Here is a 20,384-nt window from a genome sequence, read left to right as displayed (position 1 = left end):
TCGAATACAGGAATTTCTGTGGTTGTTGTCTGTAAAAATAAAGCAAACATTAGATAATAAAAAATGTCCCAAAACATCAAAGAAAAACTTTACAGACGTAACTACTTCAGTCATCACGATGATTTTTTTTTTTTGTGTGTGTTTAGGATAGAATTAAGTGCCGCCAAATAAATTTATAGCATCACAAGACTACGTATAACAAACATTCCATTGACACAATCAGCAGTTATGTGAACGGCTAAAATATAGGTGCCTAACTAATTAATGAGATCAGTAGGTCTTTCGGGGTTTTGGGTTATGAATGATGACAAAAACTTTCATTAATTTGTATAGGTGGTTGGGTTGAGGAGCTCATTCTTGAAATTTCTGTCACTAAATAAACAAATGTATAACCTATTTTGTCATCAGATTGATTATTCATAATAGTTATAGTTAGGTATTCTTTTAAAGGTGTTAATGATGACTCAACGCGATTTTTTTTTTTTTTTTTTTTAATGTTATTTTAAGAAACGTAGTTACCTCTTTTTTACAGTTCGAAACTTTGAAACCTGGCATGTAGGTAGTAAATCAATCTAGGCATAAATCTTCTTGTGATCTATAAAACATGTTCCTCTGATGTAGATAGGTACAATATGAACATATTATAGAAATGCAATTACTGGATACTTGTGGTTAGGTTAATTTAATATCATTTCAAAACAATTCGTCTTGCTTGTCAAAAGTTAATAACTTTTCTTCTTGTAACACTTGCAAATTAAAAATCAAATTTGTGATTTGTTTTGTTTGTTTCATAAGTACCTAACTATAACATCATATTATGTATTCAACTTTTGATAAATGATTAATGAACTGGGGTTGGTAATGCTTTATTAGTTTGGGTGCAATACTAGATATAGCATTATGTACAGGCAAGTACCTAACTATAACATCATATTATGTATTCAACTTTTGATAAATGATTAATGAACTGGGGTTGGTAATGCTTTATTAGTTTGGGTACAATACTAGATATAGCATTATGTACAGGACAAGCATTTGTATGACAATGAGAATCACTAGAAATTTACCGTGCCTACTCGAAAAACTATCACTTATTTTTTTAGTACAAGGTTACGTTTACATGTAATAACAATTAAGCAACCAACAAACAAAAAATCACAGATAGACTGTTTCTTGGATCACAACGACCAGAGCTCAGAGGTACAAACTCATAATGATAATTATGATAGTGATAGTAAATGATATACAAAAAATCACTGGGAATTTTTGGACTCAACCTGGCTTGAACTTCAGATCTTCTTCAAACTAGATTTGGCTACCAAGATTAGACTACTAAAACTAGCTAAGATTAACAGATAGACTGTTTCTTGGATCACAACGACCAGAGCTCAGAGGTACAAACTCATAATGATAATTATGATAGTGATAGTAAATGATATAGGCTCATACTGGAAATACGACCCAGTGGAAGTGCAAGGCTATCTATGTGTGAGGAAGAAAGTTCAGTCTGATTCAAGAGATAATCATATAGCTCTGAGGACTAAACACCGAGTACTGATTATGTATACCCTGAGCACCAGGAATCAGGGCCGTAAATATCAGAGGCGTAGCGTGAATCAGGGATTGGGGGTCTGGGGGGAGTCCATAAAATTTTAGCTTTCCTTTTACAATCCTTAAAATCTCAAGTTGCAGAGGCGTTCGCTGGTAAATGTAAGGAAGTGGATCCCAAAGTCCCGACCGTGGGATGAAGTTTTGTTCTCATTTGTTAGAATATTAGAAGTCATAATAAAAAGAATAAATTTCTTAGGTGGTAAAGTACAAGTATGTCTTGTAAGCACTTACATAGCATTGTGTAGTAACTCTTACAACCTACAGGACTGTTCGGGTATCTTAATAATTCTAATCTACCTTCCTATCAGAACTACACCTTACCATGGTACCAGATTCCGTATTACTCGTAACACGAGATAAAATCAGAGATGCTATTGTCATTAGACAAGATCTGGAGTAAATGAATTCAGCCAGTGAGGGAACAACATAATTATGCCGGCTAGAATGAGTGTAATTCAGATTTTTTTCCTTCTCATTCACAACTTTTTCAATGTTTTGTTTCTGGTTTGTATTGATATCAGTATTAGGCTCACTTCAATCAAACTCTAGTCTGATCTCCTTGATGTCTTCAACAATGTTTGATCTCAATTTCAGCTCCGATGCATTGTTGTCTCACCGCTGGGGATTTCATCGACTACCGCACTTTGTATCAACATACTTACAATAATATGTTTTGATTGCAATATGTGTTGTACATTAGTATCAGATTAGTTTGAGGGGAATAGTTATAGGTCTTGTAATGATCAATCAAGCCCAACTAAACAAGCTGTAATATTCTAACATTCAGAATAATTAAGGAAAAAGAATGTTGGAGGAAAACATAACTGTAAAAAATTCTGAACAAATCATCGATAGCTTTTCTCAAGGTTAGGTACGTTGATATTTCTGTTGTCTATAGAATTAATTACTTATCAATTTGCTTTTGCAAGCAGCAGAATGCAAGAGCTAGGGAAATTTGTAGCTAGATAGCTAGTAAAGGGTCCGCCCGTTTGTGTAACTAAAAAATAAATAAATAAATCAAGTTCTACCCTGTGCAAGATTTCCTGATGCTTTAATGTTTCACCAATACGTAAATGGAAGTCTGTCTTCTCTCATTCATCTAGTGATAGTTCATTCAGAAAATGAGGTAATTCTGATTTGTATAGAATGTACAGATAATTCTGATCATCCTTGATCTTGATGTCCATTACCACAGAAAGTCGTGAAATGACCAGTAAATCACTTGGTGCTTTGAACATTATTGAATATGGTACATTTGGCACATCCACCAATTTACTTCTTGTTTTTACTCCTTCAGATTAAAGTAAAGAGGAAGACTAAATAGTGACCCAAATGATTAAATTAAATTCTATTCTGTCTCCGTTGGGTGAATTCTCTCTGGAACTATCCAATACTGGAGACGGTCATCATTATTTTAATTTAATTCGATAATCTCGGAGCTCTGGGTATATAGGACCAAGGATCAATGTTATAATGTGTGACATAACTCCTTGTTAGTGCCAGGTCGGAGCAACCTGTGGACTATTATGTATCCTAATGGTAACACACTATAGGTATTACATGGGATTTCCTATACTCGTACCTCCTATGAGAGCATGACACGAGTCTGAGGTGCTTATATCTTATATCTAGCACGTCTCTTATACCGCAATGAATAGTTTCATACACAATAGTAATTGTTATTCCTTTGGTACTAAATTGCATGCGTTCTTACTTCTTTTTGCGAGAACATCAATCATACAAATTATTTGACGAGCCGATGACAGTGATGACTCAGAAAGTAAGTACGAGAATGTCATGAGTACGTTTCGTCGCTTTAGAATCAAAACGGCTAATCGTTGTCCTAATTACATTAAGGGAGAAAAATTCATTTTCAAATGTAAATTTTTACCCTAGGCTGTGTGTGGCAGACCTACATCAGTAATCTGCACTAGATAACAGCGAAAAGTTTAACAATGTTAGAATATACAAATATGTAGGCTTATAAACACGAAAAACAAAACTTTTAACCAGTGGTAATCTGGTAAATGTACTTGCGTTTGCTCCAATTAATGTAGTTCAACATAAAAGATAATATAGTTACCATGTATTTAAATTACGTAAAAGAAAACAAAAGATTAATTACATTGGAAGTTTGAAATCAAAACTTGACTTACAAAACTGCACTAATTAATACGAGTATCTTGATCTTTAACTGCGGCGGTAAAGGACATTTCACTTTTCAGTCTTATCCGGGCAGTGTAAACAAAGGCGGTACCTATTCTATAACAAACAATCCAAATATAGGTACCTTCTTATGTATATAAATATAAATGTTAAATTTAATCTCCTAGCTTAAACTGGTAAAATAATAATATTATATTTTCGGTCTAACTTACAGGAATTTTGCTCCAATTTAGTTTTCTTCCTTCTCTACCTCTTGAACACTTCACTCTTCCTGGATCGATTTCGCATAAGGGCGACGTAAATATTTGGTGTTATCTTCATAGGTATCCATGAAACATAATTCACAGACCATCATATTACTTGGAAAATTAGAAGACATCCGTACTTATTAAGAAAATAAAAGAGTGGGGAAAAAAAAACTTTGAAAACACTCTTTGTCACATAAACCTCATTTCCGTCATCCAATGGTGTCAAAAGCACTTGATTTACATTTGATGCATTTGTAACACACTTGCCTAGATCATAATTTGTATCATTATTTTTATTTCTTTATCACAATAAATTAATCAAGATGTATTTTTTTCACGTGAATATTACTGATTTATCTAGAAAAATAAAAACACATTTGAAAAAAGAAAAATCATATTATTAATTAGCATGATAAAACTTTGAAATAAAATTAAGCCTGTTATAATTTGTTTAACTGAAGAAGAATTGGGAATAATACAGACTGCCTTGATTGGCTTCCTGAGTCAAGATCCCCATTGCTGGTACATACATCCATATTGATGATCTCCTTTACTCCTGGGAATTCCAATAAAGTTTTCGTTCACCTTGAACAAAATGCATTATCACAATAATTTAAAAACTCTCTAATGAATCCAGGAATTAAAATGAGGGAAAAACATCTCCCATTTTGTTAATAGTTTTTTTGTGAATGAATTCATAGGTGCCATAGAAACCTGGTTGTGCTCATTACTAATTAATACATACTTGTTCCACATTTATAGTTCCTTCTATTAGGGTGAAAGGTCTTAACTTCCGTGTTATAAATCAAGTCAGAAATATTGATAAATATTTTTATAAAGTCAATAGCTGAGACTCCTAAGATTTAACCGGTTGGAGTAGCTTTTTTTTTTTTGAGCTCTAAACTAAAATATCATGACGAATCAAGCCATGTTGTTTCAGTGAAATTTATCTGCTGAGGTCACTTGTACACTTAATCGTTTATTTTATCGATCGACTACATCAGTTCGGTTATTCGTTGGAAATTCCAAAAGATTTTGCAAGTTAGGAAAGCCCACATCTTTCCATTTTAAGTTTTTGTGGCCTTGAGATACTTCATACTTTTGAATCCAAAGAATTAATCAATGTAATGTGATCAACATACCGCCTCGAAGAATTTAAAGAACTTCACTAAAACAGGAACTGTTTCGTCAGACTTAACAAATTTTGAACCGATTTTTTTTCCCTTCTGTAGGTCACATTGAAGAACGTACTGATCCTAATAATAAAACACATAATACCTACATGATCTTCAGACTTGAAACACAATTTCAAATCAAATATGCAATGAAAAAATGGCATACTTACTTTGAAAAAGCATATGACTTCTGTCGTGTTCGAATTGATAATTTTTACGAGAACATCTTTAGGTATGTACCTATATTGAAACTACCTATCCCCAATGATTCATTGTAACATCAAGAATGGCGGCAGTTTTGGTAGTAATGTATGTAAATTTAATGATTAATAATGCCTTGTGTTACTTCACAAAGCTCATAATTTCTTACAAAATAGGCAATAGTTTCCCGTAGGCAATGACGTCATAATTCATAACTCCCGCTTCGTTTGTTTGTGCGCAAGCGTTTCTGCGCATTTTGACGTGAAATCTGACTTCACAACTCTTTGAACTTTTTCATTAGAATGGCAATTAAAAATTGAATTTTCGACCTTTTAAAGTCACTTTTCCGGAGTTTTGACCTCAGATTCGGATTTTTCACAACTTTTTCGTAGGAATCGACCTTTTATTAATAATATTTTCCCAATTGCAACTCCTCCATTGGCTCAGCTTACAAAATAAAATAATTGTTATCTGTTATCGGTGAATAATTCAATATGAATTATTATACATAAATGAATGCCTCGTTATTTCTACGTCTTACTTTGAGACCAGCGTCCACTACTGTAACTGTGGACAGACATTACAATTTTGTATGAAAGCCTTGGAATTTCTAAGAATGCAATGTGCTGAACATGGAATATCTTGTCACCAATAGAAAAATAAATAAAAATAAAACAGATTCAGATGTTTTGTATAACTTTTCTGAATTGTATAGATACACAATCCCTTCTTTAACCCTTTTTTTATGAACGCCTTACAATTTGAATATGCAACGTGCGCGGCACTAAAATATTCAGTGATATTTTCCCACATGACGTTTAACTTGTCCAAAATTTTATGCTGCGAGCTTTTTACTGTGTGAAATTATCGCGTATGAGAGTTTTCTCTTATAAAATTTAATTGAGTGAAGTTTTTACTGGGGAATTTTTTCTTCTACAAGGGTTTTCTAATATGAAATTGTATCCTATGATGCTTATACTGTGGGAATTTGTATGCTAGACGGTTTTATCACCCGAGTTTTTATCCCGTGACCATTTTACTCTGTGAATTTTTCTAGTACGTCATTTTCCACTACAACTTTTTCTCCAATGCGTTCACACCTAAACATGGGATTAAAATTAACGGAACGGTGCGGTGAGGGAACATGTTGCCAGTTTGCAAAAATGATACATTTTTTAAAAGCCAATTGTATGAACGTCCTGTAATGTTCTGTAATGCAATGTGCTCAGCAATAAAAATTACACCCATAATACCTACTAAGTACCTTTTGGTACCTATATATGTAATACAAATTCTTCTTCAATAAATAACTTTGTGTATAACGATTTTGTTTCTAATTTGTTTGTTTCGCCATAACTACCGTAGCTTTATCAGATTTAGATTAAATGTAGGAAAATATTCAAAAGAAAAAGGAAGTTGGCTCATTAGATTGTGGGCCATATCGGGCCTTTGGTAGCTAGGACCTTCATTTGTTTCGCTGTAAATCCTCATCCAGATTTACTTGCTGCCATCCTAACCTTTCAGAAGAAAGGTCAGCATCGATCCCACAGAGACAACTTTACTCTGTGAATTTTTCTAGTACGTCATTTTCCACTACAACTTTTTCTCCAATGCGTTCACACCTAAACATGGGATTAAAATTAACAGAACGGTGCGGTGAGGGAACATGTTGCCCAGTTTGCAAAAATGATACATTTTTTAAAAGCCAATGGTATGAACGTCCTGTAATGTTCTGTAATGCAATGTGCTCAGCAATAAAAATTACACCCATAATACCTACTAAGTACCTTTTGGTACCTATATATGTAATACAAATTCTTCTTCAATAAATAACTATGTGTATAACGATTTTGTTTTTAATTTGTTTGTTTCGCCATAACTACCGTAGATTTATCAGATTTAGATTAAATGTAGGAAAATATTCAAAAGAAAAAGGAAGTTTGCTCATTAGATTGTGGGCCATATCGGGCCTTTGGGAGCTAGGACCTTCATTTGTTTCGCTGTAAATCCTCATCCAGATTTACTTGCTGCCATCCTAACTCATCAGAAGAAAGGTCGCCATCGATCCCACAGAGACAACCAAAATATCAAAATATTTAGACTGTTATTGACCATAAATTAACCAAGGTCATGGAGTATAAACTTCATTGATCGTTCAATGACGGCTTTTTAAGTCTGTGAAAGATAAGTATAAAAAAAGGTCCTTAACAAAAACATCTCACTTTTTGAAGGATATTTTTACAAAAATGGTAGGTTTGTATATTTCGAGGAGGAGAAATGGAATAAATATTTACAATTTTACATAAAAAAATATCAACAATAAAAAATGGTAACTATTGGAAAAGTGCCGCGTGGAATGAACCAACGGTCACGAATGAGAATAAATAAAGAAAACGGTAAATGAACGATAAATAAAACCTTATTGAAAACTTGTGAGGTCATGTTGTACTCGTATGTACAGGTTGGATTACCAAAAAAATTATTCTTGGCAATCTGACCCAATTTGGTTGTTTGGCAGTGCACAATAAAGGAGGTTATGATGGTTTTGATGAGGCATAAAATAAATTTGTCAATTCATATTTTTTGTTATAGGTACATATTAAATTTCTTTTTTTCTTTACCAACGAAAAAAGTGAGAAATCAATTTTCATGACATTAATCTTAAAATACAAAACTTATGCAGAGAGAATGTACCTGATTCTTTGTTATCACAGAAACGAAACAAGATTTCGCTATCATTGCCAAAAGTTTTCAATTCGAAACGACATTTTGTTATATCGTACGAGTGCGAATTAAAAGCTTTTGTGGTAATACTCTTATATTTGATAGTTTTCAGAATGGGTTAAATATAGAAGACTATAAGTCTATCTAGAATCTACATCATTTGGAATGGGTAACAAAAAGTTTTGTAACGTCTGACACATTTTGTGTAGTAAGAGAGGGTTTTTGTCAGATATTAATTAAATAAATGAAAAAATGTTAAATATAGAAGACTATAAGTCTATCTAGAATCTACATCATTTGGAATGGGTAACAAAAAGTTTTGTAACGTCTGACACATTTTGTATAGTAAGAGAGGGTTTTTGTCAGATATTAATTATAAATGAAAAAACATCAGGATTGATGACTTTAGTAGCTGGTTTGTTTGTTTTCTTTTGAGTTAGAAACGGTGGCGTGGAAACCAGTTTTCCAGTCAGCAACGTAATCTACGGTTCTGACGGAACCATCAGGCTCAACCAGACTGTACTGTCCTTTGACAACATCTCCTTCTCTTTGTTCCTTCTGCTCCTTGATGTCTCCGGTGTGCTGGTCGTTGACGTTGTATTCAAAAGTGTAGTGTGGGTTGTCATCCTGGAAGCAAAAATTCAAACATCGTTAGATTCCCTGATGAAAGGTTTACTGAGCGAAGTGGTCGAACAAGACAGTCCTTTAGAATTTGTAAAGTAGGTACATGACATGGAAGCATGTCTTATAAGTAGGTAGCTAATTTATTAAAAGGATGGTGTGTAATTTAGTTTAGGATATTGCAAACTATCTATTCAGTATGTTCACTTTTAGCTTAAAAACTACAACAATCAGCTGATTTTAAGCTTAGCAACTAAAGACAGATCAGAGCATACTTACGTAGTTTTTCAGATAAGCGCCTGGTGGGAGTTTCTTGGAAATGGGAGCGTATTCGTCGTCTTCTCCAGAACTGTAGGCAGGAGCAGCTGGGCTGTAAGATGGGGCACTGGCAGCGTATGATGGAGTGTAAGATTTAGAGGGTCCAGAGGAGACGGAGTTGTAGGATGATCCTGAGCTGTAAGACTTAGCTGGAGCGGCGGAGTATGATGAACCGGAAGAGTATTGCGATGGGTAGGCTGGGGCATAAGAGGCGACTGGAGCATAAGATGGGGCAGACTGACTAGAAGAGTAAGAAGAGGATTTGTAGGCAAACAAGATTTCGCTATCATTGCCAAAAGTTTTCAATTCGAAACGACATTTTGTTATATCGTACGAGTGCGAATTAAAAGCTTTTGTGGAAATACTCTTATATTTGATAGTTTTCAGAATGGGTCTTTGTAGGCAGAGGCAGATGGAGCGTAGGCTGGGGCTGGGCTGGCGTAAGCTGGAGCTGGGGAACCATATGAAGCAGAGGAGGAGTAGGATGAAGATTTGTAGGCTGAGGCAGCTGGGGCATAAGCTGGGGCTGGGCTAGCGTAAGCTGGAGCTGGGCTAGCGTAAGCTGGGGCTGGGCTAGCGTAAGCGGGGGCTGGGCTAGCGTAAGCTGGGGCTGGGCTGGCATAAGCTGGAGCTGGGCTGGCGTAAGCTGGAGCTGGGCTGGCGTAAGCTGGAGCTGGGCTAGCGTAAGCTGGAGCTGGGCTAGCGTAAGCAGACTGGCTGGAGGATGAATACGAAGAGGATTTGTAGGCAGAGGCAGCTGGAGCGGAGTAAGCTGGGGCTGGGCTAGCGTAAGATGAGGCATATCCAGAAGAATACTGGCTACCGGCAGAGTAGGATGCTGCTGGCTTGTAGGCTGGAGCAGGAGAAGCATATACTGGAGCTGGGGTGGAGTATACTGCTGGTGCTGGAGATTGGTAAGCTGAGGCAGAGTATGAAGCGGATGATTTATAGGCAGATGGGGAAGAGTATACAGGAGCGCTACCGGCAGAGTAGGATGCTGCTGGCTTGTAGGCTGGAGCAGGAGAAGCATATACTGGAGCTGGGGTGGAGTATACTGCTGGTGCTTGAGATTGGTAAGCTGAGGCAGAGTATGAAGCGGATGATTTATAGGCAGATGGGGAAGAGTATACAGGAGAAGCTGGAGCGTAGACTGGAGCTTGAGCAGCGTAGGAAGATGCACCATAAGAGGATGCACCGTAAGAGGATGCACCGTAGGAAGCAGCACCATAAGAAGCAGACTTGTAACTTGAAGCTGGAGCTACATAGTTAGATTTGTATCCGGCAGATGGAGCGTAGGCAGAGGCACCTGAGGCGTAAGATCCTGATGCATAAGATGATTTGTATGGGCTAGAGTAAGATGGTTGGTATCTCTGGCCGTAAGATCCAGCAGAATAGGAAGATGAAGATTCGTAGGCTGGAGCACTGTAAGCGGGAGAAGCTGGAGCAACCAATGGTTTGAAGCCGTTAGAATAAGCTGAACCAGCAGAGTAAGCAGAGGAACCGCTAGAGTAAGCCGACGATCCACTAGAATAGGAAGAGTACTTGGAGGATTCAGGGTATTTACTGTATTGTGCCTTGGCTGGGGCAGCATAAGCAGATTCTTCAGAGTAGGAAACAGCGGGGGCTGGGTAGGAGTATCCGTGGTTGCATGGTGCTGGGGTGGCGTAAGAGACTGGAGCACTACTGTACTCAGCAGAGTAAACTGGAGCTGGCCTGTATGCTGGGGCAGGGCTGTAAGCGGGAGCTTGAACTGAGGAGTATGATGAGGAGGATTTGTATGCAGAGGGAGCTGGAGCTGGAGAAGCGTAAGAAGCAGCGGAGGAGTAGGAAGAGGATTTGTAGGCTGGAGCTGGGGCTGAAGCATAAGATGGTGCAGATTGAACAGAGTAAGCTGGGGCAGATGCATCATAAGCGGAGTGAGAAGAGTAGGAAGAGGATGATTTGTAGGCTGGTTCTGGAGTGGAGTACACTACTGGTGCTGGAGATTCGTAAGCTGGAGCAGGAGAAGCATAAGCAGGAGCTGGAGTAGAGTAAACTACTGGAGATGGAGATTGGTAAGCTGGAGCGGGAGAAGCATAGACTGGAGCTGGAGTAGAGTAAGCTTTGGGAGCTGAGGAGGCATAGGCAGAAGATTGACTGGCTGAAGAGTAGGAGGAAGAGGATTTGTAAGCTGAAGCTGCTGGGGCAGAGTAAGCTGGAGCTGGGCTAGCATAAGCTGGAGCGGAAGAGGCGTAGGCCGGAGATGGGCTAGCGTAAGAAGCTGAGGAAGAATAGGAAGAGGATTTGTAAGCGGAGGCAGATGGAGCGTAGGCTGGGGCTGGGCTAGCGTAAGCTGGAGCTGGGGAACCATATGAAGCAGAGGAGGAGTAAGATGAAGATTTGTAGGCTGAGGCAGCTGGGGCATAAGCTGGGGCTGGGCTAGCGTAAGCTGGAGCTGGGCTAGCGTAAGCTGGGGCTGGACTAGCGTAAGCTGGGGCTGGGCTAGCGTAAGCTGGAGCTGGGCTGGCGTAAGCTGGAGCTGGGCTGGCGTAAGCTGGAGCTGGGCTGGCGTAAGCTGGAGCTGGGCTAGCGTAAGCTGGAGCTGGGCTAGCGTAAGCTGGAGCTGGGCTAGCATAAGATTGAGGTTGAGCAGAGTATACGGCTATTGGGTTGTATGCTGAAGATTTGTAGGACGGTTGGTATTTTGGTGGTGGTACTCCATACTCGATGGATGGACCGTCTGGGGATCCACATCCTTCAGCGGCCTTTCGTAAGTTCTTCTCTAATTCTGGGTCATGGAATGCGGAAACACTCACTATGAGTAAACATAGTGCAGTTATCTGAAACAAAGGAGAAGTGATAGACAGGTTAGATTTCCGTTTATGTTAGTAGTGTAGGAAAGCATTTCATTATAATCAATTATTTCCCAGTTATTGTCTTTAGAATTAGAATATACCTTGTTTATCCTGCCCGAATAGGACTGAAAAGTCCCTTTACCCCAGCAGTCTAACAAGAATAACACATACAACTAACAATTCAGTAAAAAGACCTTCCTTAACTAGAAAAAAAATAGGTCTCAATTGAAAGAGAACTCGCTTATTCTCAACAATAAAATTTATTAGAAAAACCTACTTTTATTAGTCGTTAACACACTCTGATCATCGTATCGTGTATAAATAGTGTCTGGCTGATTAAATATTTTACTGCTCGCAGGTAGTATTGAAAACCTTATAATTATTGTGAAGAGAAGTTGTTATGGCTAATAATTATATTGGATCATAAAATTATTCTATCATGCAGGTGCTATGTCAATGAATTTATTTGCATTATAGATTTGTTGTTATTATTTTTAATATTACTGATATTTATCAAACAATTTAAGCACCGTGGGCGTGAAGATATGTAAACTAGATTGTTGGAATGGTTTGATGATGTAAAACAAAGACTAACTTAACCTCGAATTTTTCTTTTAAGATTGACTTAGCTTTTAGAAAAGAATCTAGAAGGTGCTATGTCAATGAATTTATTTGCATTATAGATTTGTTGTTATTATTTTTAATATTACTGATATTTATCAAACAATTTAAGCACCATGGGCGTGAAGATATGTAAACTAGATTGTTGGAATGGTTTGATGATGTAAAACGAAGACTAACTTAACCTCGAATTTTTCTTTTAAGATTGACTTAGCTTTTAGAAAAGAATCTAGATTCGATTGATTCGTTTGATTCAGAAAAAAATAATCATAATAATAATAATAATAATAATAATAATAATAATAATAATAATAATAATAATAATAATAATAATAATAATAATAATAATAATAATAATAATAATAATAATAATAATAATAATAATAATGATAATAATAATAATAATAATGATAATAATAATAATAACAATAATAATAATTAAATCCAAACAACATCAATAAATAAATTATTTATTTATTTTTAAATTGAATTTTACCTTGCGGCTTTTACAATGTTTTTATCTTATTAAAACATGCAACAGATAGATTGATGATGGAAGTATACCTAAGTAGAGCAATTCAGTTCCATAAATCATCACTGATCATTCCGAACTGAACCATTGAAATTATTCATACAAGATTTTAATTACTATTTGAGATTATCTTTTTCCATACAGACCATTTCGTATATGAATCGATATTAAAAACTTAATTCACTTTATTATCACTAGATCACGACTTTGCAATACTTTTGTACTTAATAATGGTTTTCTTCAAAGGGCGTTTTCAATCTGACAACAAGATAGATATCTTTAAATTTGAAATTTCCTTTACAAAGTGGAGTGTACTTCATTGTAAGAATGAAAATAACAAATCGCAACAAAAATACATAATCTGTCTCCCGTCTCTCAGGCATTTGAGTTATTTACACCTACGAAATCAAATATGTACCTATCTAGAATAATTTGACCGTCTAAGTTATTGAGTTTTATGATTTTTCAATAACCGAAAAAACTACGCTCACTCAAACAATAAATTTATTTCAAGTAAGCCACCTAGTTTTGAGAAGCAAAAAAGACATGTCTGGTAACCCATCGATGTTGAGATAACTATTTTCAATTTACTTTTATGGTCCCTAACCATGAGTATCCTTCCCCGTGCTCTTATCAACAAAAGAGTAGAAATGAGCTGAGGATTTAAATTGTTGTTTAACACGACATATTTATGATTTTTTTCTACGTCCAGAGTTAGTTACCCGTACCTTATTCTATTTTAATAAATTGACATGTTCGAAATAGATACAGAATAAGAATAACCTTTCCTCTATGAGACACTATAACTTTTAGATTGTTTGAACCAGTGGGGGTTGAGCAACCGACGCTTCATCGAGCTCAAGATATCAGATTTCTCATCTCTATATAGTGAGGAGAAGAAGAAAAAAGGAAGAAGAAGAGGAGGAAGAAGAAGAAGAAGAAGAAATGAGGAAGATAAAAAAAAACACACACATAGATTACCAAGAACGTTTCAATGTACCTACAACCAACAATTCACTCGAATATTGCAAAATTTTGAACTGGTGTAACTGTCACATCCACTAATTGAAGAATAACTCGTAGTAGGAATTCAACTTCTGAAACACACCACTAGAAGAGTTGCAGATTTTACTCAAGATATATTTGACTCTCATGTTACAGATTTTATGTAAATTAGGTGCACAATAGTTCATATTGTAGTAAGACCCTTCAACTTCCATAGTGTTTTATATCATTTTAAAGAGTTGGTTTTTGATCATCATTTTCTAATAGATTTTTTTTTTAGATAAATTTACAGAGTTATGGAGAAGTTATGACATCTACCTTGTTTATCATTTAGAACGCTGAGTTGTCATTAATCTTATTATAATTTAAACTCTTTAATACCTTTTGGCGATATGACATTGGAATTTGATCTACCTAGTAGACTTTTTTTCTGTTGTTTCTTCAAATTCTAGAGGTAATAAGACTCATTAAAAAGAAAAAGCGGAATCTAAGGAACTTATAACAGGAAGTATCTAGATATCTCATTAGAACTAAAACTAGTCGCTGTCAATGTTTAAATCGTAGAATCATTGATGAATTATATGAGCCTAACAATTGAGACATATAGTGCAGATTCTTGAGAACACTTCCTAAATCCATTTATAGAACTATTGATTCTAATAGAACGGAAACTGATTGACAAATTCAATGTAAGAACAGTTTTGAAACTAATTGATCAAATGTCAAGAGGAAATTACACAAAATCAGTGAATAAAACGTATGATCAACTTGAAAGGTTATTGCAATTTTCTTCCATTAATGTCAAATGGGTTCTGGAAAAGAAATTAAAGCAGTTATAGGGTTAAACTTGGGCAATATGTATAATATCAAATTGTAAAATAAATAGTATGTACCTACAACCTACAATATCTACCCAGAAATTTAGATTTCTTCATACCTAGAAAGAAAATTTTAGAAAACTATAAATTATCTAAAATTAAGATTGGTGCTCGGATTTCATTAAAAACCGTTATTTATCGAGTGTAGGTTCTTTCGAGAATCAACAGTCTTGTTTCACGTACCTCCGTACAAATTCTTGAACCAAATACCTATCTGAGAAAATCCCTGGCAAGCTAGTGAGAAAAGTAGGTAGATGTGTGTTATGTCCTTTATAAGTAGGTAAGCACTAAGTTATCATTCATTTACTCATATGAATAAGTTATAAGAAAAAATTATAAATAATAACCAACTGAGTGGAAGTTACACCCATAATGCTTTACTTTTAACTATGTGTGATTACAATGATATATATTTGATGCTTTTAGTACCAGTAATAATGTGAACATTTATTATTGTCTATTATAGTCTATTTAAAAATGATTAAATTGTGAACTGCTATCTTGACCACATCAGTCATCGCTATAATCCTTTCACTCCAATATTTAGAAGTTATTTTTAACAGACCACAAAAACTGGGAATTCAGTTTGAGGGAAAATGATAAAAGTTTCAACTTTAACAAAGAACTTGGTCATATTTTCCTGATGTTTCTTGATTTATAGGCTGACATTTTTGAAAAGGAACTTGACCCTTTTTTCCGCACAATTTCGTTTTAGAGGATGTAGAGATATTACGTTAGGACCTAAAGCAAGAAAGAGGTAACAAGATCTTATTCAGAGCTAACAAGATGGAAAATGATAAAAGTTTCAACTTTAACAAAGAACTTGGTCATATTTTCCTGATGTTTCTTGATTTATAGGCTGACATTTTTGAAAAGAACTTGACCCTTTTTTTCCGCACAATTTCGTTTTAGAGGATGTAGAGATATTACGTTAGGACTTAAAGCAAGAAAGAGGCAACAAGATCTTATTCAGAGCTAACAAGATGTCAATAATGAGACAGAAATAAATTTAAAACAGTCAGTCCTGAAAGGGGTAGCCCAAGGGGGCGGAGTTCGAACCCCCAAGCTATATTGCATTATCACAAATCAGGTTTTAGACTCTTATCTTCTGTCTTCTGCGAGAGTATTATTAAGACATTGCCTAAAATATATACCTGCCATTATACAACATTGAATTTGGTGAGTGGTTCACATAATATACGAGTGTATTTCGTATTAAATGGCGGGTCTAGAATATATGAACCATATTCCAGAGTCGAGACATTAATTTTCAAATGACCTCTACGACTATGATTTTGTGGATGTAAGTGTATCGCTGTGGTGACCAGAGGGCAAGTGAGTTTGCTTCATACAGATATGGAATCAGATCAGGTAGGTAGTCTTTTCTTTGGCAATGCAGTAGACTTATTTTTTATGTAATAGATGAGTCTTCAAAATAAGGAAAAAATTCAAGTTGCACCCAACTTTGTTGAATATTTATTTGGAACACTGGACGGAAAAACAACAATGGATTGTCATTGGCAAAGAAAATACCTATTATGGTCTTTCCAAATATAACTTAAAATGAACTTGATCCAATTTCACCAGTCTCTGGATACTTATTACCTATATGTAAATTTCTGAAATTTAATGAACAAGAACAAACAGACTCTTACTAGCTCTACAAACAAACTTAGAGGAAGGAAGAAATAATGTAAAGATAATGTTCTTAGAGGGGTATAAAAAGTTGGTATTTCACAGAAGAGAGAAAGAGAAGGCGAGAGTCAAAATACAGATATAGGTTTAGAACTTAATGTAAATTTCAAAGTTGGGAACACATTTCAATATTACTGCACAGAGGAGGCAGAGATTTAAAAATGCCTTCGGTATCTTACTCCTAATGCTCACATAACTCGAATAAGAAGAGATATATTTCATAGGATTAGTATTAAGCTGAATGGCTCTATTTGACACTTTATGACCATTCGCACTTATGGTCAAACAATAAGTGTTTAAAAGAAGTTAGTTATTGTGACAGACTTTATTTGAAAATAATAACTAGTAGATAGTATAATTATGTGGATACCACCATAATAACACCTACTCGAACTACTGTTCTTAGAACAACTTCAAAGGTTTATAATTTTTCATGACATTCCTAACCCACATACACATAAAAATAATCCATCACTTATGTTCAAAACGAAATCCATAATAATGAAATATAACTATCTATCTCATAACGATGATATAGTAGTTGCTTCTGATTAATACAAGGTCCGTTTAAGCAGATTTCTTGCTCTGTTTACTTTGTGTCTCTCAAGTGGGAGAACCCTAGCTAATAGCCTCACTTATGAATTCAATGATCATCAATAAATAATTTCATATCAATAGTATAAGCTCGTATTAAAACCGATAAATTTCTAAGAATCGTAAATTTTACACCCATAAAACTCACAACAAAAGATAACGCATTCACAAAATAGACTGCCCTAATACACAAGTATAAATTACTAGCCACTTAAAAGTACATGTACAATCCTATAGTGCCTACTTATTAATAGGCGTTGTGGGTTCAATAGGCCGCGCTGAATAAATAAAATCTCAAGTAGATACTTGGTAAGTATCAGTTTTATGATTAAATTCTGTATCTATCCAGGCACCTTGAGTATGACAGAAAATACCGGTACCTGCCTTGAGTTCTGAAAAAAGTGATCCACTTTTATATTACCTCATCTGAACTTGAAACTTTTTTGATTATTTTTGTCTTCCAAAAAATAAAATGAACACTTACTCGGTAAACCATTTTGGATGGAAAATATAGCACTTCACACAGAGAAAAAACACGTACAGGTTAGAAAAAATATAACACTGGAAAATTAGAAAATTCACTAGTTATTTTTGTGAAATAATTGGTAGGTAGATTTTGAAAATAAATTTTAATTAAATCCTCTAAACAGTTTGATTCTGGGTATACCTATCGTATTCTTATGAAATTTTGAGTCTAATTCATGATGAAATAATTAGCTACATTATTTTTGTGAAATAATTGGTAGGTAGATTTTGAAAATAAATTTTAATTAAATCCTCTAAACAGTTTGATTCTGGGTATACCTATCGCATTCTTATGAAATTTTGAGTCTAATTCATGATGAAATAATTAGGTTATACTCTTATTTTTTTATGAACATATACGGAAAGTAATTCAGTGCCTAGCTAGTCATAAAATAATTTCATATGTAGATAAGAACTTCTAGGTAGGTACTTCAGAGTTTTCTTTTCTTTTTCGTGTTAATTTCCATTCAGTTCTACATACTTCTACACACATTAAGGAAAATCACAATATAATTTTCTAATCCTTGACGAAGCGTTTCACACATAGATATACTTACGTATTTTTGTCCAGTACGACTTACGCTACATGAAGGGTATCCAAATATACTTAATTATAACATTTAGGTTTTCTAACCATTTTGTTTTCTCGCCGATAACTATAACTTCCAAAAAATAAAATGAACACTTACTCGGTAAACCATTTTGGATGGAAAATATAGCACTTCACACAGAGAAAAAACACGTACAGGTCAGAAAAAATATAACACTGGAAAATTAGAAAATTCACTACCACACTTCACTATTACTAATAACGGGAAAAAAGAAAAGTCGGTTTTTCGAAAATTCGGAAAAAGTTAAAGTTCAAGGTCGAGTTATATGAAAATAAACTTAAATTGAATGTGTGTTAGCATAATACCCAAAGCATTATTGAGCATGCGTCCAAACTAGATCTTGTTTTTATAGTACTACACATTAAGAGCTTTGACTTCTCCTACTTTTTTGTGTTCGATGCAAAACTTAAAAAATAACATTGGGCATTATCTTATATATCATGTTCACTTTAATCTTGTTATAATTTTTGAGGGGTAATATATTCGGTTTGATCTCAACTCCCACCCTCTCCTTACATAAAGCAAGGCAAGATTTTTTTGAAAAAAAAAAAAGCCAACAGGTAGGTAGGTAGGTATGTTACATACTTACAAATTGTATGGGGGGAATAATAAAAAAAATATCAAAGAGACATAACGCCAAATAGGTAATTGATCATAAATGCAGATGATTAGGTATCCTAAAAAAGGACTTGGGAGCAAAAATATCACCAGGGTCTCCACTTTTGGTTTTCAAGGTGAAGCCTGGAATCAGCAAGGTCATGTTTATACACATTGAGGTCAAACCAGCTACTCCATTGTTCTCATAAAGCTGAATGTATCCTCGTAATCAGAGGGATAAGGGCACAATCGATGTTGCTTTACTGCAGTGACCTACGTATCAGGAAGAGTAGGAAAACCATCAGGATTTTATCAAATGAGATTTCCTGAAAATGCTGTCCTGAATAGGTACTTATACCTATTTTTTTATTATGAAACTAGCTAATAATATTGCTTTTTTGTGGCAGGGTTCTCCTGGCGGAGCTCTTCCACCTTGCTAATGTAAAGCTACCTCTTACTCGGCATTTGCTGGTTTGCACATCCCCATTTCTTCGGGAATTTTCCCATGATGTCCCTCTGCAAATATCGACCAAGTGACCATAATATACCTATAACCTTAGCCTAGACACAGCGAAATATGTCCAGAAGAATATCAATATCTCAATATCAAAAAGTCCACCGACAAACAAAAGACGGGCACTCAAATTTCTTCATTACTATTATTAGTTACCTATTTTAATTAGTACATTTTCCTGATTTTGTATCCTCGATAGCTCATTAGTACATTACTAAAATATGTAGTCACTGGAATCACATTTTTCAGCAAAGTTGAAGTTCTTTCATCTTTTTGCTCAAAATTTGAGGTACATTCGAAGAGGTAGATTCTCATGGGAATTGAGCCCCCTGAATTGTTAGCAATGGAAAAATGTACGAGTGAATATTTCTTGATTTCTGACTATTAGAAGAAAAAAAAACCTTAGTTATATGATTATTAAAAAAAAAAAAAAATCAAAATATTATATCATTCATGGCTAAATAGTCATTGTTTCTATTTTAAACCGATAGGTACATAAATATGAAGTGATAAAGCATGTATTTTCATTTGAGAAAAAAGGGGAGAAAACCTACCTACTATATAATACCTGGGTAAATGATAATATTAATAATTATGATATTATGTACCTATTATGTATTTATTCAAGATGAGGTGCTCTAGAATGGTAATGTTGCTTTCTTGATTTGCTGAATTCAGTTTTCCTTGTTCATTATGTCCTTTCAGCATTTCGGGTTTTTTTATAGCTAAAGTAGAGCAAGTCTTACGACTATTGCTGGCCTCGAAGTTTTATAGATAAGGCTGATTTTGGGTATACATACATAACTGTGTATGAGTAAATATTATTTTATTACCTATCTACAAAACCTACTTATCTAATATGGATTAATATGATTTGTTTAAACAAATAAAATAACTTTTATGTAATACTTACT

At 34.9% G+C, this 20,384-nt stretch overlaps 1 protein-coding gene across 1 annotated transcript; it reads right to left on the bottom strand.

Moving 5' to 3' along the window:
* Nucleotides 1–8,385: 8,385 nt before the first annotated feature.
* On the bottom strand, nucleotides 8,386–18,665 carry LOC108252607 (extensin-2-like). The gene is made up of 4 exons (XM_026824803.1): nucleotides 18,438–18,665; nucleotides 9,469–11,883; nucleotides 9,026–9,430; nucleotides 8,386–8,752 (listed from the first exon to the last, which is right to left on the bottom strand). Exons 1-4 carry the CDS (start codon nucleotides 18,447–18,449, stop codon nucleotides 8,531–8,533), a joined length of 3,054 nt encoding a protein of 1,017 aa, XP_026680604.1. The 5' UTR covers nucleotides 18,450–18,665; the 3' UTR covers nucleotides 8,386–8,530.
* Between the last annotated feature and the right edge of the window lie 1,719 nt (nucleotides 18,666–20,384).

The sequence above is a fragment of the Diaphorina citri genome, unplaced genomic scaffold, assembly GCF_000475195.1.
Source record: "Diaphorina citri unplaced genomic scaffold, Diaci psyllid genome assembly version 1.1 scaffold29, whole genome shotgun sequence".
Taxonomy (NCBI): Eukaryota; Metazoa; Arthropoda; class Insecta; order Hemiptera; family Psyllidae; genus Diaphorina; species Diaphorina citri.
The sequence above is the reverse complement of the archived record's forward strand: the minus strand, read 5'-3'. Positions and strand labels throughout refer to the sequence as shown.